Below are 24,820 nucleotides of genomic sequence, written 5' to 3' on the forward strand. Positions count from 1 at the left end.
TTCCTTTACTAGCACAAACAATTTTTCCCTATCGATCCATATCCAACCCTCTTGTGGTTTTGAAAATCTATATCAGATGTCCTCGTCGTCTTGTCTCCAAGGAAAACAATCCTAATATCTGTCTGTTCTTCATTGCTGGAACCATATTTGTAAACCACTTCTGCACATTCACCATTGCGCTGTGACAACATTATGCCTTTAAGAGATGTATTTTGTTCTTTTTCTTCATAAAGAGAGGTTGAGACAGAGGTGATGAGCAGTCTGTTCCAAGCCAATTCAGTAAACAGCTTATGAAGTCTTGGGTTTCTTTTTAAGACAGAACAGTAGAAGCAGCAAGAACGAATGGAGTCAAGCTCCCACAGAACCAGGATTTTACTTTAACTTTCGGTAATTGCAGGGGTTTCGAAGCTGGATGCAAAAGTTTTTACTTCTCTCTCTGTTACAGCTAAAAGCTTGGGTTCTCTTCCTGCTGCTAGAATTGCATGTGAGATCATCTATTTTACTGAATTTGGCTTTACCAAGGCTGTGTTTTTGGGATGTTATTTGACTATAATGGAACAGTTGCTGTTTAGCAGTTAAATAATCTATTTTTCTATTAAGTTTTCCAGAAGAATTAAGTTATTCCAATTCTTCTTTTTGTTTATGTTTTAACTGTAATGTAAGAATATAAGTGTGTTTTGCTTCAAGCTTGGTAGTGTGACAAATTTAATTACATTCGGAACTCAATGTATTAATTGCCTTTAAAAAATAAGACAATGTTGGGGTCTGGACTATCTTCTTAATATATTTTGAGGGGGTTTGGTCTGGTCTGCTTCATATAGGGTGTGTCTTGTGTAGTAATGGCTCTTCCAGTCACTAAGAATTTCCAAAGAATGGAAGAGGTCAGTTCATGAGTTGTAGAAAAAGTAGGCAAGGCAAAGTTTTTGGAATTGGTAGACAAGCTTGAGTTGGGGTTGCCTTTGTCCATGCAAAAAGGGGAGGTAATTGCAGCAATAGCTCGACACGTACAATGCCAGAAATGCAATTGGAATCATTTAGAACTGCTAAAATTCAATTGCAAATGAAGCAGCTTGAATTAGAGGCAATGGTAAGGGAAGAAGAAAAAGAAAGAATAGCTCTACCAGAAAAAAAGGAAAAGGAAAGGAAGGCCCTAGCAGAAGAATGGGAGAAAGAGAGAGTTTTTGAACAGTGGTTGGCATTGAAAATCGGAAGTCGATTTAAAATGGCAGAGATAGAGATGAGACATAGGAGTCGTAATGAGGACAGTGATGGAGAGCAATCCCATCATAGTCAAAGGTATGTTGGGGATCTGTTTAAATATGCAAGAGATGCCAAGGTTTGATGAGAAGGACATAGAAGTCATTCTCATATTGAAAAAGTGGCAAATCAAATGAAATGGCCGATGACCATGTGGATATTGTTGATTTCAGCAAAGTTGGTATGTAGAGCTGGTAAGGAGTTTGCATTAGTATCAGAGGAGGTGTCGGGGGAGTATGAGGAGGTGAAGAACCTATTTTAAGTGCATTTGAACTAGTACCAGAAGCTGAAATGGCCAGTGATTATGAGTTGGTTCATTAGCCAAAGTTTGGCTTCCAACATCAATTTTAAGCTGTGACTATTAGAAATTGGGGAAAAGAAATTCTCGGGTGACAAGGGAAAAGGAGATTTCATTGAATATAGTTTACCACAGAGTAAAAAGCAAACCCATGGGGGGGAAAGAGAAGTTAAACAAAAATCTCAGGTGTTTTCACTGTAACAAAATAGGCCACTTGTAGTCAGTGTTGGTGAATTAGAAAAAGCACTAGGAAGATGGATGTGGGAAAACAGGATAAGCTAGTGATTTTTGTTGAAGTGGTGAAGCAAAGCATAACGTAAGGTTAAAAAGCTGCAACAGAATGTACAACCTGATCAAGGGTTTGTTGCAAAGAAAGTGGCAGATCTCTTTAAAGAATTTACTTGTATGGATAAGGTTAACTCATGAAAAGCAGATAAAGAAATGAAAATTTTAAGAGATATGGGTGCAAGTCAGTCTTTGGTGATAGACGAGATATGTAATTGAGAAGGGGTAATGTGTGGAGTTCATTGTGAGAAGACCAGTGTTCCATTGTACAATCTGAGATTGCAGAATCCAGTGAAAAATGGTGAACTGGTAGTTGGAGTAATAGAGAATTTCTCTGTTCTGGAAGCACAGTTTATTCTTGCTCATGATATGGCTGGATGACAGGTAGGAGTGATACCTGCTATGGTTGAAAAGCCAGTGGAAAATCAGGCAAGTGAAATGTTGGAGGAAGTATATCCAGACTCTTGTAACAAGACAACAAATCCACAGGTTGAAACATGAGGAGAAATTAAGGAGTAAAGATAAGGAAGTTGAAGTTCAGTTATCTGAAACTGTTTGATCAAATGGATGATAAAAAAAACAAAAACCGTTGAAGAACAAAGTGGATATTTTTAATTCAGAGAAGCTAACTGAATTACAAGAAAAAGATGAAAAACTAAGGCAGTTGTATCAAAAAGTGTACACAGAAGAATCTGAGTGTATCCTTGAATATTACTTTCTTAAACATGAAATCTTGATCAGGAAATGGAGACCATCACACATTCAGGTGGATGAGAAATGGACAGAGTGCATCAAGTTGTATTACCGGTGGGTTATAGAAAGGTGGTGTTGAGGGTAGCATGTGAATTACCAGTAGGAGGTTATTTGGGAGGAAAGAAAACTCAAGCCAAACTATAAAAACATTTTTATTTGCCTGGACTGCATAGAGACGTCGTTGAATTTTGGCAGATATGTCATATGTGTCAGGAAATTGAAAAACCTCTGGTACTAATGAAGCCAGCACCCTTAATATCCAATCCTGCATTTGAGGAACATTTTACAACAGTCTTAATTGATTGTGTAAGACCCTATCTAAAACAAAAAAGTGAGAATCAATATTTGTTGACCATAATGGATGTGTCCACTAGATTTCTACAGGCCATTCCATTTTACAGTGTCACGGCTACAAGGATTGTACAAGAGTTACTCAAATTTTTTTACTAGATACGGACTACCCACAGAGATACAATCAGATTAAGGATCAGAGTTAACATCAAAGTTATTCAAGGAAGTTACGGATAGCTTGGGAATAAAACAATTCAAATCCATTGTGTATTATCCAGAATCACAGGAAGCATTAAAGCGGTGGCATCAAACCTTAAAGACCATGTTGAAGGCTTATATCAAGACTGTCTAGAGGATTGGGATAAAAGAATTCCATTTTTACTTGTTGCAATTAGGGATGCACCAAATGCATCAACCAAATTTAGTCCATTTGAGTTAATTTTTGGGCACGAGGTGAGAGGACTGCTGAAAGAATTAAGGAGAAAGTTAGGGACCACATGTTTGGACCATGTGTCAAATTTTTAGGAAAACATTAAATAGAGCAGGTCAGTTAGCTAGACAGCATTTGGAAAAAGCATAGCATGTGATAAAGTAGGAAGCAGAACAAAAATTCTTAGCTTTGCTCAAGGATCTGCAGTGTTGGTATTACTACTGATGGTAGGTACACCTTCAAAAGCAAGGTTTAGTGAGCCTTATCAAATTGAAAGGAAATGGAGTGAGATGAACTATTTGGTAGGAATGCCAGATGGGAAGAAATCTGTGTGTCATTTGAATATATTTACAAGGTATTTTTATAAGGAAGGAAAGCATAAGGGGAATGTATTACTTTTTGAATCCAGAGCAAAAACCAAGTTCAGATGATTCTAAAGTGGACATTCCTCAAATTAAGTTGGACAATGAGAAAGTTCTGAAAATATTGGGATAAATTGAGTTCCCTTTCAGAGGAAAATCAAAATGCTCTGAAAGAGTTAGTACAATCACATGGAGAGATATATGGGATTAAGATCAGAAATAGTAACATGATTATGCATGTTGCAGATATAGGAAATGCTTTCCAATTAGACAACTTCCTTATGGTCTGAACCCTCTAAAGTTGGCACAGGTTCAAAAAGAGATTGAAAGCATGCTCAAACACAATATAATTGAAACAATGAATGGTGCTCAGCCTTAGTGATGGTGTCATTGCTCTCAAGGGAATGCAGTGAAGGTTTATGAGGCTGATTCCAGGGATGGTGGGTCTGGCGTATGAGGAGAGATTAACTAGGTTGGGATTGTCTTCACTCGAATTCACATGAATGAGGGGGGAGCTCATAGAGGCTTACAGCATTCTAATAGGACTGGACAGGTTAGATACAGGGAGGATGTTCCCAGTGGTGGGTGTGACTAGAACCAGGGTCATAGTATGAGATTTTGGGGTAAACAATTTAGGATGGAGATGAGGAGACATTTCTTCACCCAAAGAGTGGTGAGCCTTTGGAATTCATTACCACTGGAAGTAATTGGTGCCAAAACATTGAATGTATTCAAGAGGTGACTAGACTTTAGGTGAATGGGATCAAAGGTTATGGGGAGAAGGCAAGATTAAGCTATTGAGTTGGATGATCAGCCATGATAGTGAAGAATGGCGGAGCAGGTTCGAAGGGTCGAATGGTCTCCTCCTGCTCCTACCTTCACTGTTGCTATGTTAAACCAGATGGTACACAATGATTATTTGCAGACTATCACAAAATCAATACGGTTACAAAATCTGACTCATATCCTAACCCACATTTGAACTTTATTGAGAAGGTGGGACAAGCAGCTTTTATTTCTAAGTTGTACTGAGTCAGGATACTGGCAGGTACATTTATCCGAAAGAGTGAAGAAAATTTCAGCTTTTGTGACACCGAATGGACTGTTCCAGTTTAAAGTCATGCCTTTTGCTATGAAAAATGCATCAACCACATTTCAAAGACTAACCAATGAAGTCATTTAAGGATTACCCAATTGTGTACTGTACATAGATGTTGTGGTGATTTTTAATCACACATGTAAGGAACATTTGGAGCATCTTGCAGAAGTATTCAATTAACTTAAGGAGGCTTGCTTAGTGAGAAACTTGGCTAAGAGTGAGTTTGCAAATGCCCAAGTCACATTCCTGGGCCGTGGACAAATGGTCCCATGGGATGTGAAAATAAAAATTATTGGGGGGTGTCTCAGACCATTGTTGATTCCTGGGACTGAGTGGCTTTTATCAAAAACTTGTATCAAATTTTAGCACTATGGTTGCTGCACTGACTGACCTGATGAAGAAGCACAGAAAATTTCAGTGGATGGAAGAATGTCAGAAGGCATTTGACAACCTGAAAACTTTGTTAATTACCACCCCAGTGTTAGCCTACTCTAATTACACAAAGCCATTTGAAGTGGCTATCAAAGCAAGTGATGCGGATGTTGGTGCTGTAATCTTGCCAGATGATAACAAGAAGTTAGAAGGAGATATAGGCTATTTTTCCAAAAAGTGGAATATTCATCAACAGAAATATTCCACATTTGAGAAGCAGTAACGTGTCTGTAACAATTGTATATACAGGTCATAATCCCTCCAAGTTTTTGGAAGAATTTAAGAATAAAAAAACTAGACTATTTAGATGGAGCTTATAATTTCAGTCATTCAATTTGATAATTATGCATTTGGCAGGATGAGAGAACGTAATTGCCTACACTTTGTCACAACTGCATTGTAAGTTTTCAAATAATGTATGTGTATTGTAGTGTTCTCATAGTGTAAGACTGAAGGTTTTTAAAGAGAAGCTATCTTCATATATTGATCGTTCCTTCTTTATTAAGGGAAAAGGTTTGATGATTCTCTGGCTTTATGAGGTGTATATTGTCTTTTTTTTAATGAAGTTGAGACAGTGGTGCTCAGCATTCTGTTCCAAGCCGTTAAAGTAAACAGCTTGAGGCCTCCGTTTTTTTTAATTTGGAAGAACAGAAGCAGCATGAAGGGGTGGAGAGGTGGTAGAGCTCCTACAGAACTGGGATTTTACTTCCACTTTCACTAGTTGTTGGTCTTGAAGATGGATGTGGAAGCAGTTTCTCCTCCCATTGTTACAGCTAAAAGCTTGCATTATCTTCCTTCTGCTTGAATTGCATGGGGCAATTTATTTTACTGAGTTTGCCTTTGCGCTTTGTGTTTATGGAATGTTACTATATCAGAAGAGTTGCTGTTTAGTAATTAAATAATCTATTATTCTGTTAAACTTTCCAGTCGTGTAAAGCCAATTCTTTTTTTCTTTTATCAGAGATAATGGGAACTGCAGATGCTGGAGATTCCAAGATAATAAAATGTGAGGCTGGATGAACACAGCAGGCCAAGCAGCATCTCAGGAGCACAAAAGCTGACGTTTCGGGCCTAGACCCTTCATCAGAGAGGGGGATGGGGGGAGGGAACTGGAATAAATAGGGAGAGAGGGGGAGGCGGACCGAAGATGGAGAGCAAAGAAGATAGGTGGAGAGGGTGTAGGTGGGGAGGTAGGGAGGGGATAGGTCAGTCCAGGGAAGACGGACAGGTCAAGGAGGTGGGATGAGGTTAGTAGGTAGCTGGGGGTGCGGCTGGGGGTGGGAGGAAGGGATGGGTGAGAGGAAGAACCGGTTAGGGAGGCAGAGACAGGTTGGACTGGTTTTGGGATGCAGTGGGTGGGGGGGAAGAGCTGGGCTGGTTGTGTGGTGCAGTGGGGGGAGGGGATGAACTGGGCTGGTTTAGGGGGTGGCCATGGGCACCCGCATGGGCCCCAGCTATGCCTGCCTCTTTGTAGGTTACGTGGAACAGTCCATCTTCCGCACCTACACAGGCCCCAAACCCCACCTCTTCCTCCGGTACATTGATGACTGTATCGGCGCCGCCTCTTGCTCCCCAGAGGAGCTCGAACAGTTCATCCACTTCACCAACACCTTCCACCCCAACCTTCAGTTCACCTGGGCCATCTCCAGCACATCCCTCACCTTCCTGGACCTCTCAGTCTCCATCTCAGGCAACCAGCTTGTAACTGATGTCCATTTCAAGCCCACCGACTCCCACAGCTACCTAGAATACACCTCCTCCCACCCACCCTCCTGCAAAAACTCCATCCCCTATTCCCAATTCCTCCGCCTCCGCCGCATCTGCTCCCACGATAAGACATTCCACTCCCGCACATCCCAGATGTCCAAGTTCTTTAAGGACCGCAACTTCCCCCCCACGGTGATTGAGAACGCCCTTGACCGCGTCTCCCGCATTTCCCGCGACACATCCCTCACACCCCGCCCCCGCCACAACCGCCCCCAGAGGATCCCCCTCGTTCTCACACACCACCCTACCAACCTCCGGATACAACGCATTATCCTCCGACACTTCCGCCATTTACAATCCGACCCCACCACCCAAGACATTTTTCCATCCCCACCCCTGTCTGCTTTCCGGAGAGACCACTCTCTCCGTGACTCCCTTGTTCGCTCCACACTGCCCTCCAACCCCACCACACCCGGCACCTTCCCCTGCAACCGCAGGAAATGCTACACTTGTCCCCACACCTCCTCCCTCACCCCCATCCCAGGCCCCAAGATGACATTCCACATTAAGCAGAGGTTCACCTGCACATCTGCCAATGTGGTATACTGCATCCACTGTACCCGGTGCGGCTTTCTCTACATTGGGGAAACCAAGCGGAGGCTTGGGGACCGCTTTGCAGAACACCTCCGCTCAGTTCGCAACAAACAACTGCACCTCCCAGTCGCAAACCATTTCCACTCCCCCTCCCATTCTCTTGATGACATGTCCATCATGGGCCTCCTGCACTGCCACAATGATGCCACCCGAAGGTTGCAGGAACAGCAACTCATATTCCGCCTGGGAACCCTGCAGCCATATGGTATCAATGTGGACTTCACCAGTTTCAAAATCTCCCCTTCCCCCACTGCATCCCTAAACCAGCCCAGTTCATCCCCTCCCCCCACTGCACCACACAACCAGCCCAGCTCTTCCCCCCCACCCACTGCATCCCAAAACCAGTCCAACCTGTCTCTGCCTCCCTAACCGGTTCTTCCTCTCACCCATCCCTTCCTCCCACCCCCAGCCGCACCCCCAGCTACCTACTAACCTCATCCCACCTCCTTGACCTGTCCGTCTTCCCTGGACTGACCTATCCCCTCCCTACCTCCCCACCTACACCCTCTCCACCTATCTTCTTTGCTCTCCATCTTCGGTCCGCCTCCCCCTCTCTCCCTATTTATTCCAGTTCCCTCCCCCCATCCCCCTCTCTGATGAAGGGTCTAGGCCCGAAACGTCAGCTTTTGTGCTCCTGAGATGCTGCTTGGCCTGCTGTGTTCATCCAGCCTCACATTTTATTATCTTTTTTTCTTTTGTTTGTATTTTAACTATGGTGTAAGAATAAAGTGTGTTTTGCTTCAAGCCTGGTAATTTGAATAATTGAATTACATTCAGAATGCAATATTTTATACTTGCCTTTTGGGGTCTACACTGTCTTCCCAATATATTTTGAGGGGTTTGATCAAGTCCATAACAGCACTCACATCCTTCCAACAATATAACACCCAGAATTTCACACAGTACTTCAGCTAAGGTCTAATAAGTTATAAGTCATGTAAGTTCAATATTGTCTTCTTAATCTGGTACTCTGTGCCCCTATAAATAAAGCCGAGGATGCTGTATCCTTTACTTACTGCTGTGTTTACCTATCTTGCCAGTTTCTACTACTGACCTTCTTATTCCATGGCCTATAGTTTTTCTTAAGTCTGCTGTGCGACACTATCAAGAGTGTTCTGAAAGTCCAAGTACACCACAATAACAGCATAACCATTATTGAGTCTGTTACATCTTATTAAAAAAATTCAACAAATTAGTTAAACATGCTAATGTTCTTTTTTTTCTTTTTGTTTATATTTTAACTATGGTGTAAGAACAAAGTGTGTTTTGCTTCAAGCCTGGTGATTTGAATAATTGAATTACCTTCGGAATAGCAATTCCTTTTTCCATACAAGTACTAATTCAATTCTGAAAAGTTGTCTTGAAGTTTCCCTGCCACTGGAGCTAAACTGACTGTATTTGCTTGGTTTATCCGTATAACATTTCTTAAACAAGGCAGGAACATTTTCAATTTTCTAGTCTTCTGGCACTTGCCCCCAAGTTTAGAGAAGGCTGAAAGATTTCAGCTAGTGTCCTGCAATTTGCAGTCTTTCTTCCATCAAAATTGTTGGATGTATCTCATCCAATCTTGGCTTCTGTCAACTTTAAGCACCAAAAGTCCGGCTAATACTTCCATCCTGTTTATTTTCAACCCTTCTAGTAAATGAGTTTTCTCCTCTGTTGGAAAAGAACAATACAAATTTAACACCTCAGCCATACCCCTTGTCTTTAGGTGTAAATTCGCTTTTTGGTTCAGATTGGCCTTCCTTTTATCATGTTTCTGTTATTTCTATTGGCTGTAGCAGACTTCAGGACACCCTTTATGTTGAATGCCAAGCTAAGCTCATAATTCCTCATTGTTTCTCTTATTAACTTTCTCACCTCTCCTCTGACCCTTTGATATTTCCCTTGGTTGTCAGTTTCATTTTCAACTTGACACTTGTTGCAAGCACACTTCTAAAAAAAATCTTTATCTCCTTTGGCATCCAGGGCTCTGGATTAATTTATTCTGCCATTCCCTTTGGAGGAAATACACTCTCATTGTACCCGAAACATCTCCAATTTGAAGATGTTCCATTGTTCAGTCATTGTTTTACATGCCAACCTCTTGATCCAGTCAGTCCTGCCCAACTTTAATCTCACCGGTTGACATCTGTTCTCTGCCAACTAATTTTTTTTTTGCTCTGGATTGTTGCATACCATTCTCTGGGATAGGGGTGTGATGCTCTGAAGAGGGTTGTGCAGACTCAATGGGCTGAATGGCCTCATGCATTGTAGGGCTTCTGTGATGGACAGGTTCTGTGCACATAGACCACAAGCCTTGGTTGATTGCCATCCCTCTAGAGGAGTGTCCTGCAGCTGCTTTGTAGTATTGTGGATCCTGGAGTCAGATTGATGGTCACAGAAATTTTTGTCTTTTCCCCCAATTACTGAATCACCTGTCACTATCATCCCTACCTTGTTCACTTTCTCTCCTGCCATACAGCTGAGCCATTTGCAGTGCCACAAACCTGGCTGTTACTACATTCGCATGAGTAATCAGCACCTTCACCAGATTCCAACATGGAGAACCGACTTGTGAGTGGCACATCGAGACTCCTCACCACCTGCCTGTTTCTCTCGGACTGCTTGGTGGTCACCTTCCTTCCTCTGCACTTCTAAGCTACTGTGTGAACAGCTCTCTCAATATGCTATCCACATAATTCCCAGCCTTGAAGATGTGCTGCCGTGACTCCAATCATCATTAAAGCTCAGAATGTCAGAGTTTGTTTTTGCAGCTAGAAGTACATTCTTCACATATACTAGTCTAGGATGCCAGTTGGGCCTGACTTCCTGCATTTTACAGATGACATGTTATTTTTTACCCCCCCAAATTAGCAGTTCCTGAAATATACAGCTGTTAAACTATGCTTTGTTGCTGTGTTGAATCTAAGACTGCTGGGCCTCGATAAACAAAGAACAAAAAACAAAGAAAATTACAACACAGGAACAGGCCCTTCAGCCCTCCAAGCTTGCGCCAATCCAGATCCTCTATCTAAACCTGTCACCTATTTTCCAAGGATCTGTATCCCTCTGCACCCTGCCCATTCATGTAAGTGTCTAGATACACCTTAAATGACGCTATTGGGCCCGCCTCTACCACCTCCGCTGGCAACGCGTTCCAGGCACCAACCACCCTCTGTGTAAAGAACTTTCCATGCATATCTCCCTTAAACTTTTCCCTTCTCACCTTGAAATTGTGACACCGAATAATTGAGTCCCCCACTCTGGGAAAAATATTCATGCTATCCACCCTGTCTATACCTCTCATGATTTTGTAGAACTCAATCAGGTCCCCCCTCAACCTCCATCTTTCTAATGTAAATAATCTTAATATACTCAACGTCTCTTCATAGCTAGTGCCTTCCATACCAGGCAACATCCTGGTGAACCTCCTCTGCACCTTCTCCGAAACATCCACATCCTTTTGGTAGTGTGGCGACCAGAACTGTACGCAGTATTCCAAATGTGGTCGAACCAAAGTCTTATACAACTGTAAAACTGCCTACTGTTTCACTGCTGTGATGAAACTGAAGTAAATGCATGCTAAAGAAAGTATATACAGATCAGAAAAAAAAACCTGCTTGAAGTTGCAAAAGCACAACAAACTTGAGTGACATTCAGAAAATAAAATGGCAGTTCTACCCACTTGATCAGAGTTGAAAAGCCAGAGCACTCATCCAGAAGACCGAGTACTATGGATTTATAAATCATCAATAGCATGAGTCAGCATATTTTATCAGCCTATGAAGTTGTTCAACCAAACAAAATATCTGTCAAAGCTATGTTATCCTTCTCTGCTAATAAGTGCAAGTGATAGCAGAATATTTTTAACTTCGTTTGACGTCCTAATAAACAGATGTGCTTCTTTTGCAACAATAACTCTAATTCTAATTTGCCACTGAAATTCAACAATATTGATTTTGACTTGGCACTTTTATTTTTGTGTAATTTTATTACAATTATTTGTATAACTCATCATTTCAAACAAATGTAGAAAATGCTGGTGTTCAGAATAGCAGTTCTGAAGAAGAGTCATACCAGACTCGAAGCACCAACAATGTTTGTGTCTCCACGGATAATGCCAGACCTGCCGAATTTCAACAGTATTCCCTGCTGTTTGTTTCAGGTTTCCATCATCTGCAGTATCTTGCCTCTATCATTCAGATGTCCTCTGTCATCTTTCGATTTTCAGTCAGTTCCCTTTAACAATTTAATTTAATCTTTGAAACTTCTGGCATGTTGATTAATGAAACTTCTTTAGTTTCTGGAATATTCAGTCACATAAAATTTATATTCAAGTCCTTTCTTTATTGGTATACTCTCAGGAAACATCTTGTTTGACCAGTTATACATTCAAATTCTTTTTTGTGCTTTTCTCTTTTCTAATATGTGGAGTCCCTACTGGGCTAAATGAGTGTCTAACATGAGATGAAATTTTGTGATTCAGTAACATTTGCTAAGTAATCCTGAGTATGATAAGAATTATGCTGGCAATCAGTTTATAAATAGTCAATTAGATTCTTAGACAGTGTATTTGCATAGTGGAAGCTATGTAGATTAATAGACAGGACCCTTGTCTTGGCAGACAGAAAAGGCAGGCATATTCAGTGCATCAAAGTCATTTTAACAAAATTTATGACATCCGTTCCCAGGATCATTCCTCAGGATAACAAGTTGACCGAATCAAAGTTACCCTGCCTACTATGGCTACCCTGCCATAGTAATCATATACTATGATGGCTAGTATATAGCCATCATTTAATGCATGCATTCTACCATTCAAAGTGCAGTTAACCTTCAGTCAGCATTCTCTTAAATAGGATTAAAATATTGTTCCCCTTTACACTGATATTCATTCAAGACAAAAAACTTTACAAAATATTGTCTTCAGCAGTAATGTTATATTATTTGCAACTTACCTCAAATGTTTGCTTGTGATGGGCTCATAGCTGAAATTCATAAGACAGTTACTTTGATTGGAACTCTGAAGGATACATGCATCCAAAACTCAGAATCCGTGTTTTCCCTTTGCAGTTGTTGATTGATCTGCTTTGTGTTTACAGTGTTGCTGTTGCCATTTTATTGAGGAAGTTGCTGTTGAACTTCTTACTTGTATGTGCCAGATAATAGTTAATCCATCACTGCTGAAATTTGTTCTAACTAATGATGAAATTCCTGAAAACTTGGGAAGTTTGAATCCATTGTGATTTCAGTGTGTGTGGAACTAAAAATTCAGTATGGTTCAACAGTTGGCACAAGAACACACAGTCTCTCAGTCTGAGAGGATTGGTCGGTGCCTATATCTGTTACATTTACCCAGTGAACTGATGAACTTTTGGACAAATATCTCGAAGAGAACCACCAGATTGATGAATGGGGTAAACTGCAAGATGAAAGAGCTGTTGAACTAAGTAATATATTTTTTATTCCTTTTGTCTTTAAGGGCAATCTCCAAATACACCAGGTCCATGTTAGCCAAGATGGCCAGGTAGGTACTTTTATCAAATGATCTTGTTTTACATGTTTGACAAATAATTATGAGTATATGTTTGCTACTTCTGGCGCATGCCTTGCAAATTAGGTATTCTTTAATCTCATTGTAATGAATTTGGTATTCTTGAGTTTTTAAAAAGCTGTAATTAAACAAGGGCAGTTTTTAGTTAGATCATTTATTTTGATTAATGCTACATTAATATAATATTTGCTGTCATTAGCATCATCAAAAGTTGATTTGAAGCGGCTTACCAATATTGTTTTTTGTGCCTCCCATCTGCATTGTTCAGTATATCAGTAACGAAACAAAATACAACAGAATACAACTGTAAAATAAATTGATATGATTTTATGTGAAACTGAATTTTCATGGCGAATATTGCTAATTTTAAATATATTTTAATACATATGTAATCACTTAGCAACAGCCTAGGGATGGACAATAATTCAATCTCATGAATGAAGGAGAAAAAGTATGCATCTTTTTGGCAATGTGAGTGCCAGTACTTTAAACCTACTTTTTACCAGCCCTGTCTGCTTTCCGGAGAGACCACTCTCTCCGTGACTCCCTTGTTCGCTCCACACTGCTCTCCAACCCCACCACACCCGGCACCTTCCCCTGCAACCGCAGGAAATGCTACACTTGCCCCCACACCTCCTCCCTCACCCCCATCCCAGGCCCCAAGATGACTTTCCATATTAAGCAAAGGTTCACCTGCACATCTGCCAATGTGGTATACTGTATCCATTGTACCCGGTGTGGCTCCCTCTACATTGGGGAAACCAAGCGGAGGCTTGGGGACCGCTTTGCAGAACACCTCTGCTCGGTTCACAATAAACAACTGCACCTCCCAGTCGCAAACCATTTCAACTCCCCCTCCCATTCTTGAGATGACATGTCCATCATGGGCCTCCTGCAGTGCCACAATGATGCCATGCGAAGGTTGCAGGAACAGCAACTCATATTCCGCTTGGGAACCCTGCAGCCCAATGGTATCAATGTGGACTTCACAAGCTTCAAAATCTCCCCTTCCCCCACTGCATCCCAAAACCAGCCAGTTCGTTCCCTCCCCCCACTGCATCACACAACCAGCCCAGCTCTTCCCCTCCCCCCACTGCATCCCAAAACCAGCCCAGCCTGTCTCTGCCTCCTTAACCTGTTCTTCCTCTCACCCATCCCTTGCTCCCACCCCAAGCTGCACCTCCATTTCCTACCTACTAACCTCATCCCACCTCCTTGACCTGTCCGTCTTCCCTGGACTGACCTATCCCCTCCCTACCTCCCCACCTATACTCTCCTCTCCACGTATCTTCTTTTCTCTCCATCTTCGGTCCGCCTCCCCCTCTCTCCCTATTTATTCCAGAACTCTCACCCCATACCCCTCTCTGATGAAGGGTCTAGGCCCGAAACGTCAGCTTTTGTGCTCCTGAGATGCTGCTTGACCTGCTGTGTTCATCCAGCTTCACATTTTATTATCTTGTACATTAATGTTGCTTAATTGTCTGCAGTGAAGTATTAGCAACATTTCAGTTATGCTATACAGCATTTCTATAAAACGTCAGTTCGTAGCAGAAACATTGCTTTGAAGGAAACAAATGGATTTTCATCTTTGTTACAATTTTCCAAAAAATACAAATTGTATTACAACATTCTGGAGGCCTAGTCAGCATGTAAGTACTGGCTGACATAAGGTTGCCTTCTTCCTTATTTCTTTGTTACCACTTACTGACCTGCTCCTCACAAGATCATTGATTAATGTGCCAGACAACGTCCATACAGTATGATCTGGAATTTGCTTTCCATTAGGATGGTGGATGTGGAAACAATCAAGGATTTCAAAAGGAAATTGGTTTGGCATTTGACAAAAAGCTTGCAGGGCTACAGAACTGATTGGGACTCAAGGAGGTGGCGTGCACTGCTGGGTTGAATGGCCAACTAATGTGCAATTAATGATTCAATGAAAACTGAAAAAATTGTGAATGCTCCAAATCAGGAACAAAATCAAAGTCGCTGGAAATGCTTAGCAGGTCTGGCAGCATCTGTGAAGGGAAAAAATACAGAGTTGATGTTTTGGGTCCAGTGACTGAGGAAGTTTTTTCCTTGATAGATGTTGCCAGACCTTCTGAGATTTTCCAGCACCTTTGTTTGTGTAATGATTCAATGACTCTTATACCTCTAATGATAAGAATGTTTTCACTATATATTGATGATGGCAATGCTTGGTGGAATTTCTACCTGTCAGTATATATTGCTGGCATTTGAAATTATTGGCATAGTGTAAAATGCAGAGTAAAAGAATAGTGTTAATTTTGAAAAGATAAAGTTGAATGTTTGGATTTTTAACCTTGAAATTAAATCACTAGTTATCCAAGTTTTAGGTCAGCAGCCACTCTCCCATATCCTCATTACTGCAACTGACAGAAGTTATGTTTAAAATTAATTGCTAATTTTAATTTTAGTTAATTACAAAAATGTGCCATTACAGAACTGATTTTATAATGATCAACAATCTGTTAATTTCATTTGTATTACACATGAATTCTCCTGAGCGCAATGATTTTACCAATAAATAGCACTTTAGGAAGAGTCAGTGGTAGTAATTTTCTACAATTCTTTCTTTTTGTGAGGGTGCAGTATGCCCCCAGTGTATTTAAGGGTTACTTCTTTTTGTTTGGATTATTTCTAAGTGAAATTGACTGTGAAAACATTTAAAGGTATCTTTTATGTTGTAGCTTTTCATGCATGCATACTTCAGGATTTATTTTCATTCTGTAGTTCATTAGAGAGCAGCACCACAGCATGGGTGATTGTGTATTTTAAGTAGAAATGATTCATCTTTTGGCAAATTGCCTCACTTGATAATTAATAACACAAGGATACATTGGCTGTTGCTCTGATGCCACACAAAGAGTTTGAGACAGAATATGATTATTTCACATATCAAGTCTTGATCTAATTTAGTCCTTAACTCTTTGCTCTATCAGCAGATGTTCTCCAAAGTATAAATCATTTTGAACTGAGTATGTTTAGATTAAAGGTTCAGATTTACAATTTTGTGCATGTGAGAAGTAGGATGACCAGACCTTGTATTTACCACAGTGATGACAAATATTAGTTATGTGATGCTTCTGATTCCTTGTTGACAAATCTTAATGTGCGTATTGCAGTTTTGGACTCACCATCTTGAGCAGCATTGAAGTGTGTTTAGGTGGGCCCATTGGAGACAGCATCATAATTTTCCAGTCAGCTCATGATATAGAAACTTGAAAACAGTTAACAATTCAAGCTTCTACCCTCACACAATCTAAACAATTGTGCCTGATTTCTAAAAATTAAATTATGCTTTGTCAACCTTATTTGCAAAAAAATTTAGTTTGGATTAAGGCTCTCACTCAAATTCCCGACCACAAACTGCATGCTTTTTTACTTGTGCGCATGTGCGCACCTGAAAATTTATGGCCTGGCATATTCAAGTAGGTTCAGTGATTGTCAAAGAATTTTTTTTTAACTCTAATTTTTCTTCAGTTTATTCCAGGCAGAATTAGTCTTGTTGGGATCCTTGCCTTTTTTATAATAATTCCACTTGGCGCCTGAGTTAGGCAAATATGATTATATGTAGCCAATCTGAAGCAATATGTCCTCTAATTGAATAAGTATGATCAAGTTAATCTGTCTACTGCATTAATATTGCTTTCTATGCACTTCATTCATCATAAAAACCTTAGAGTCCTGTTGATCCTGAAGTAAAGATCTGATCAGATGTCTGCTCCATTGTCAAGGGTGTCTGTTTTTATCTGCATTTTATCAGCCAGCTCTCCCCTTGCCTCTCCTCAATTGCTGTGAAAACCTTTGATCTGTGGTCTCGATCGCCAAAGTGTATTCCTGGCCGGCTTCCTATCTTCTGCCCTCCATAAACTTGAATTCCTCCACAGTTCATCCATCACCTGATGCTTTCTGACCTTATTGCCTTGATTTTAAAAATATCATCTTAGTTTTAAAGTTCCTCCTATCTTTGTACCCTCCTCCAGCACTATAAGCCCTCAAGGACCATGCAGTATTCAATTTTGGACTTTTTTGCTTCCCCAATTTTAATTACTGTCTCATTCGCAGGGTATTTGCGGGCTGCCTTTGCCCAAAGCTCAGGGATTCCCTTCTTAAACCTTTCTGTCTGTCTGTTCTCCTTTTAGTATGTTCCTTAAAACCAATCTCTTTGAACAGGTTTTTGGTAACCTGTCTTACTATCTCCTTGTGTAACTGACTGTCAATTTCATTTGATAGTATTTTTTGTGTGGTGCCTTGAGATGTTTTACTGCTTTAAATCCAGTTGTGCTATAGCCAATGAAACAACTATTCATCTTAAGAACCCACATGATGATGAAAATGAGATACCAGATGTTAATAATTAAACTACAAAGGAAACTAAGAAAAGGATCTCCAGGGATCTGTAACAGCTGCAAGAGCAATTCAAAGGACTTTGATATCAGGAACCTTTACTTTAGCCATGGACACTACTCTCATCAATGTCTTCACCCCAGCAATAAATTTATATTATTCTCCCAAAAAGCATCTTGGGTGTTAAATTGGGCCTCAGAATCTGGGTGGGAAATGCACACATACCGCCAACCTGAAATGTGCTGCTCACCATCTTTGGTAAAAACAAAGATGCATCCTTTACCAATACTGAATCAGGCAAGAATTAGCTTGTTTACAAGTGAAAGATCTGCCACCACTTTTTGTATTCCTGCCTCAAATTTGGATTGCCGTGAGGCCGCTAGAACTGACCCAAAGTTAGAAGGCATTGACCAATGTGCTGTCTAAGTTTTCTTTACACTGAGTCAATTACAAAATCCATTGAGCACTTTTTTTTTGTTATGGGTAACTTATATTGGAAAAGGCACTGAATTGTCACAAAGCTATGTTTAGCCTGTTCCTTTTTCTTATGCATTATATATTCCAGATTACTGCACAGCCAAACATGCGTGCACCTTAGAGGGAACATTCCTGACTCCAACTCTTGGGTGAGAAAGGTCTTGTTCTACCTCCACATTTCACTGATCCCAGTTCAGCCTTTTTATAGTTTGCATTCTACTTTGGAACATGAGAGTACAATAACTCCTTTGAGATGAGAAATACATTGTATAATTCCTCACAGATGCCATTCTACTGCTTTTTACAGGCCAACTACATCTGTCTATCAGAAGGTTCACCTCCTGCTGTGTCTTTATCTGACCATGATGGATCGCAGCTTCTGGTTTTCTGATCTCTTAATGTGACCATTGAGCATTCCAGATTTCTACTTCACCCTACCACTGATAGCCACGGCTTTAGATCCCTTGCACCCATGCTGTGGAATTTCCTCTGTACCTTTCCTCTTGTTTTTTTAACCCTTGTAAAATGTTCCAGTTTGATGTTTTGGTCATCTGTCACAACTCCTCTATAGTGTAACTATAGATCCTCTGTCTAACTTGTCATCTATTTTCTAACGGTCTGTGTCCATTTGCTCCCTGCCCATCCATGTACCTGTCCAAATATATATATATAATCTTATATATATCTTAAAATATATATATATAAAAGATATATATAAGATAAAAAATACCAGCTATGAAGAGAGGTTGAGTAGATTAGGATTATTTTCATTAGAAAGACGGAGATTGAGGGGGGACCTAATTGAGGTCTACAAAATCATGAGGGGTACAGACAGGGTGAATAGCAAAAAGATTTTTCCCCAGAGTGGAGGACTCATTTACTAGGGGTCATGAGTTCAAAGTGAGAGGAGGAAAGTTTAGGGGAGATATGCGTGGAAAGTTCTTTACACAGAGGGTGGTAGGTGCCTGGAATGCATTGCCAGCAGAGGTGGTAGACGCAGACACGTTAGTGTCTTTTACGATATATTTGGACAGGTACATGGATGGGCAGACGGCAAATGGACACAGACCGTTAGAAAATAGATGACAGATTAAACAGAGGATCTTGATCGGCACAGGCTTGGAGGGCCGAAGGGCCTGTTCCTGCGCTGTAATTTTCTTTGTTCTTTGTAACATCTTCCTCCATAAAGTCCTTGTTTAAGTACCTTGGCTCATTGCATTTATATATCACTTTTCACACAATACAGTTTGTTGTTATTTTGCTGTGGTGTGCCTTTGAATAGGTTGGGTCCTGGAGCACTGACAGTCATTGAAAGGAAGCACTCTTGAGCTTAGCTATAACCCAGGACTGTCAACCACTCTGCAGAGCCAGTCACTTTCATCTGACTGAGCTCCTTGCATCACAGAACAATTTGAGATCCCTCCAGAAAACTTCAATAAATTTGGGCTGCTCTCCTTTTTTGAAGCACAGTCCCTCCTTGGATCTGAGGCCTTGTGTGTCTTTAATGTATCTGCCCTTCTCACCACTAGCTAATCACCTTTTGGATAAATCTACTGCTTCCCTTTTCTGAACTCATGGCCTTTCATCAGCAATTGTGTTTGTGCTCATTTTCTGGAGACTTGTTTTAATAATATTAAACCAAAATATTGGAAATCAAATGAGCAATTGGGGATCAGCAGTTACGTGATAAAACTTTCAAGAATTTTTGCAGCCATACTTGGCAGCTGTATCTTGAATCAAACTTGACAGGAACACGAAGAGAGAAAGCAAAACTAAACACTTGGGCCTTTAGTTAAGTTCCAAAGAGGCATATATGACGCAGATCTGAGCCTGAAGTTTCAGGGTATGAAGAGGTCAATTTTATAAACGGAAAATTGTCTTGAAAAGAAAGCACAGTAATGAAAAGGCTAGGACATCTAATTTATTATCTTGATCATTATTTCAGAGAGAAATGAAAATTGAATTCGGTAATGTGTTTGTTAATACTGCTACTTTATGTTCATTTGTTGTTAAACAATTTGTACCTGGTTTTGAATCATGATTGTGATTTTAGGTTCCTCTACTGGAAGGCTTGCAAAGCACATGTGAAGACGGGTAGAAAAGTTAAAGATCCAGTCACATTACAATTGTATATTGGGTGGTATGGCCACAGGAGCTGGTGAGGTTAGGACCCTGAAACACACACTCGACGTTACTGGGAGGAAGAGGAGAAGGGGAGGATCTTGAGCCAGGCAGCAAGTGTTATGAAGAGGTATGGTGTTCAGCATTATTAAGAGGAGCAGGTGAGGTGCAGATCAGAGACAGATAGTGAGTGAGTTTGGAAGAAGGGAGACAGAAGCAGATAGACTGATGATGTTGCTGAATGGGGCTGTGGAGTGACAGCAGCAAGGTTTGAAGCAGCAGTGAGGGTGAAGAGGTCCCTGTTGCAAACAGACCAGTGGCAAAGCCAAGTGCAGCTCAGGAATGGCAGAAGCAACATTTAAAGCAATAGTGAGAACAGAGAGGTCCAGAAGCAGACAAACTAGTGGCAGAGCTGAGTGGGTTTTAGGAATGACTGCAGGGAGGTTAAAAGCAGCAGCGAGAGAGGAGAAGGCCCAGAAGCAGACAGACTGGCAGTGGAAAACATCAGAAGCGTAAGAACATAAGAGATAGAAACAGTAATAGGCCATCTGGTCTGTCCAGCCACGGCTGATGTTTCCGTGGATTCAGCTCAATTTACCCACCTGCTCACCGTAACCCTTAATATCTTTACTGCTCAATTATCGATCTATCTTTGCCTTAAAAATATTAAACAAGGTAGCTTCAATTGCTTCACTGGGCAGAAAATTCCACAGATTCTCAATCCTTTGAGCAATAAAGTTTCTCCTTGACTCGATCGTAAGTCTGCTGCCCTTATTTTGAGGCTATGCCCTGTAGCTTTAGTTTCACCTGCCAGTGGAAGCAACCTCCCTGCTTCTACCTTATCTATCTCCTTCATATGTTTCTATAAGTTCTCCCCTCATTCTTCTAAATTCCAAATAATATACTCCCAGTATACTCAATCTGTGCTCATAAACCAAACCTCTCAACTCCAGAATCAACCTAGTGAGTTGCTTCATCAAAACTGAAGTGTGATATCAGTGGAGAGGTTGTGGTTCATTTTGGGACCAATGTTACAGGAACAAAGAGAAATTAGGTCCTGCAAGCAGATATTAGAGAGTTAGGTAGGAATTTGAAAAGCTGGATTTAAAAGGTAGTGATCTCCAGATTACTCCTGGTGCCTTGGAATAGGATAGAACAGATGAATGTGGGGCTGGGGAGATCGTTCAGTAAGGAGGGCTTTAGATTCATTCAGACAATGAGGCTTGGGACCCATTTATTGAGGAAGTGGGACCTGTATAATGTATCGGGTAATATGTAAACAAGAACAAAACAAACAACCTCGTGGACAAGTTTGCTACTGCTATGAAGATGGACTACATTGGCAGAGAAATGGAATCCTAATGAGTGGTTCAGAGGAAAGAGAAATAGAAATCAAATTAGAAGCTAAAGTGCCAGTAAGCGTGTCGAGAAGCCAGAAGAAACATAAGCCAGTGTGACGAGCTATGCCTTTAAGAATAATTTGTTCTGTCCTGTTTCTTTTGAAAAGGCATTGTAAACTTGGTATACAAGTGTCTGCTCCATGGAAAGAAGAGTAAATACTTTGGGTTTTCTTTAAAAGTAGACAAAAGGATCATGAGTGAGTGGAGTCGGGCCCACACAGATCCACGGTTTTAGCTTTGCTTTCAGATGTTGAAGTTGGGGTTTTGAAGTTTTAGACACAGCTGTCTCTGCTGCTGTAAAAGCTCAAGTCTCTCTCCTGCCAGTGTCCTTCTGTTGGTGTTCCTTCTCCTGGACTGCAGTAAGTGATAGCAAGTGAGAGAAGATGACAAAGTGTGAAGCTGGATGAACACAGCAGGCCAAGCAGCATCTCAGGAGCACAAGAGCTGACAATTTGGGCCTAGACCCTTCATCAGAGAGGGGGATGGGGAGAGGGTTCTGAAATAAATAGGGAGAAAGGGGGAGGCGGACCGAAGATGGATAGAGGAGAAGATAGGTGGAGAGGAGAGTATAGGTGGGGAGGTGGAGAGGGGAAAGGTCAGTCCGGGGAGGACGGACAGGTCAAGGAGGCGGGATGAGGTTGTTTGGTGGGAAATGAAGGTGCGGCTTGAGGCGGGAGGAGGGGATGGGTGAGAGGAAGAACAGGTTAGGGAGGCGGAGATGAGCTGGGCTGGTTTTGTGATGCACTGGGGGGAGGGGATGAGCTGGGCTGGTTTTGGGATGCAGTGGGGGAGGGGGAGACTTTGAAGCTTGTGAAGTCCACATTTTTTACCATTGGGCTGCAGGGTACCCAAGCGGAATATGAGTTGCTGTTTCTGCAACCTTTGGGTGGCATCATTATGGCACTGCAGGAGGCCCATGATGGACATGTTGTCTAAGGAATGGGAAGGGGAGTTAAAATTGTTCGCAACTGGGAGGTGCAGTTGTTTATTGCGAACCGAGCGGAGGTGTTCTGCAAAGCGGTCCCCAAGCCTCCGCTTGGTTTCCCCAATGTAGAGGAAGCCACACCGGGTACAGTGGATACAGTATACTACATTGGCAGATGTGCAGGTGAACATCTGCTTAATATGGAAAGTCATCTTGAGGCCTGGGATAGGGGTGAGGGAGGAGGTGTGGGGGCAAGTGTAGCATTTCCTGCGGTTGCAGGGGAAGGTGCCGGGTGTGGTGGGATTGGAGGGGAGTGTGGAGCGGATAAGGGAGTCATGGAGAGAGTGGTCCCTCCGGAAGGCAGACAAGGGTGGGGATGGAAAAATGTCTTGGGTGGTGGGGTCGGATTGTAGATGGCAGAAGTGACGGAGGATGATGCATTGTATCCGGAGGTTGGTGGGGTGGTATGTGAGAATGAGGGGGATTCTCTTATTGCAGGGGCGGGGTGTGAGGGATGTGTTGCGGGAGACACGGTCAAGGGCGTTCTCGACCACGGCAGTGGGGAAGTTGTGGTCCTTGAAGAACTTGGACATCTGGGATGTGCGGGAGTGGAATGCCTCATCCTGGGAGCAGATGTGGCGGAGGCGAAGGAATTGGGAATAGGGGATGGAATTTCTGCAGGAGAGTGGGTGGGAGGAGGTGTATTCCAGGTAGCTGTGGGAGTCGGTGGGTTTGAAGTGGACATCGTTTTCTAGCTGGTTGCCTGAGATGGAGACAGAGAGGTCCAGGAAGGCGAGGGATGTGTTGGAGATGGCCCAGTTGAACTTGAGGTTGGGGTGGAAGGCGTTGGTGAAGTGGATGCAGTGTTCGAGCTCCTCTGGGGAGCAAGAGGCGGCGCCGATATAGTCATCAATGTAACGGAGGAAGAGGTGGGCCAAGGGGGAGAAAATGGATCCAGATAGGTGGAGATTTGTTCGGTGGGGCAGGAGCAGGCAGAGACAATGGGTCGGTCAGGTCAAGCAAGTTTGTGGATTTTGGGAAGGAGATAGAAACGGGCAGTGCGGGATTGGGGAACAATGAGGTTGGAGGCTGTGGGTGGAAGGTCACCTGAGGTGATGAGATCATGGATTGTATTGGAGGTGATGGTTTGGTGCTCGGGGTGGGGTCATGATCAAGGGGGCAGTAGGAGGAGGTGTTGGAGAGTTGGCATTTGGCCTTGGCGATGTAGAGGTCAGTGTGCCATACTACCACTGCGCCTCCTTTGCGGGTTTGATGGTGAGATTGGGGTTGGAGCGGAGGGCTGCCTGTTCTGCGGGGCAGAGGTTGGAGTGGGTGAGAGGGGTGGAGAGGTTGAGGCGGTTAACGCCTCGATGGCAGTTGGAGATGAAGAGGTCGAGGGAGGGTAGGAGGCCTGGGGGTGGTGTCCAGGAGGAGGACTTGTGTTGGAAGCGGGTGAAGGGGTCAGTGGAAGGAGGGTTAGGTTCCCGGTGAAAGAAGTAGGCATGGAGGTGAAGGCAGCGGAAAAACTGCTCTATGTCCAAACGCGACTGGTATTTGTTGATGTGTGGTTGTAGGGGGACAAAGGTGAGCCCCTTGCTTAGGACTGACCGTTCGTCGTCAGTCAGTGGGAGGTCTGGGGGGATGGTGAAGATTCGGCAGGGCTCAGTGTGGCTGTCTCTTCTGGGGATGCTGGTGTGGGCGCAGCGATGAGGTCGTCGGCCTTGGGCGGAGTTCCGTCGGTGCTGGGTGGAATGCTGCTGCCTTTGGCGGTGGGCGGAGTTTTGTCAGCACCAGCGGTGGGCGGTGCAGCGTCGGCAGTGGGTGGTGTGGTGTTGGCGGTGGGAGGAGCGGGGTGGGTGGCAGCGGTGGTGGTGAGGGTGATGTTTGTGGTGTTAGTTCTGGAATTGGAGGCAGTGACTGCAGCAGCGGTCTTGTTTGCCATCCTGGAAGTGGTGTGCTGAGCGGTGGCGGATGTGACGTCATCGGTGGGTTCACTGGCCGTGTCCTCATGGTCAATGGTGGCGGGTACATTGTGGGTGAGATGCAGGGACAGGCTGGGGATTTGGGAGGTGGAGGAATCCTTTCTAAGGTGGCAGGAGCCAGTGAGTTTGTTGTACTTATGGTTTTTGGTGTCCAGTAAAGCTGAGTAGAACTGGGTGTTCTGTCTGTGGATTCTGTGGAGGATGAAAAACAGGAGAGGTCCTTTGCATGTCTGGGAGAGGGAGGCTCTGAGCTGAGGTAGGCTGGATTGCAGTGCCTGGAGATGCCGGCACATGGCTGCGAGTATCTGTTTCAGGACTCGCAGGAGAAATGTTGCTGAAGGGTCTCAATGTTTTGGATGTAGAGGTGGTCACAGATGGGACCAAACTGGGAAGGCTTGAATGTCGACTGTAGTCTATTAGGGATGATCCAGTTCTGTAGA

General features: G+C 42.6%; 1 protein-coding gene across 10 annotated transcripts in view; it reads left to right on the plus strand.

The window, feature by feature from the left end:
• The window catches only part of banp (BTG3 associated nuclear protein), a 296,836-nt gene that overhangs the window by 228,324 nt on the left and 43,692 nt on the right, over positions 1-24,820 (plus strand). For all 10 annotated transcript variants that reach the window (XM_059651709.1, XM_059651711.1, XM_048546311.2 and 7 more), the window contains one exon: positions 13,033-13,077. In XM_059651709.1, coding sequence (XP_059507692.1) covers positions 13,033-13,077 — 45 coding nt within the window. The remainder of the gene's footprint in view (positions 1-13,032; positions 13,078-24,820) is intronic.

Source organism: Stegostoma tigrinum, chromosome 16 (assembly GCF_030684315.1).
Source record: "Stegostoma tigrinum isolate sSteTig4 chromosome 16, sSteTig4.hap1, whole genome shotgun sequence".
Classification (NCBI taxonomy): domain Eukaryota; kingdom Metazoa; phylum Chordata; class Chondrichthyes; order Orectolobiformes; family Stegostomatidae; genus Stegostoma; species Stegostoma tigrinum.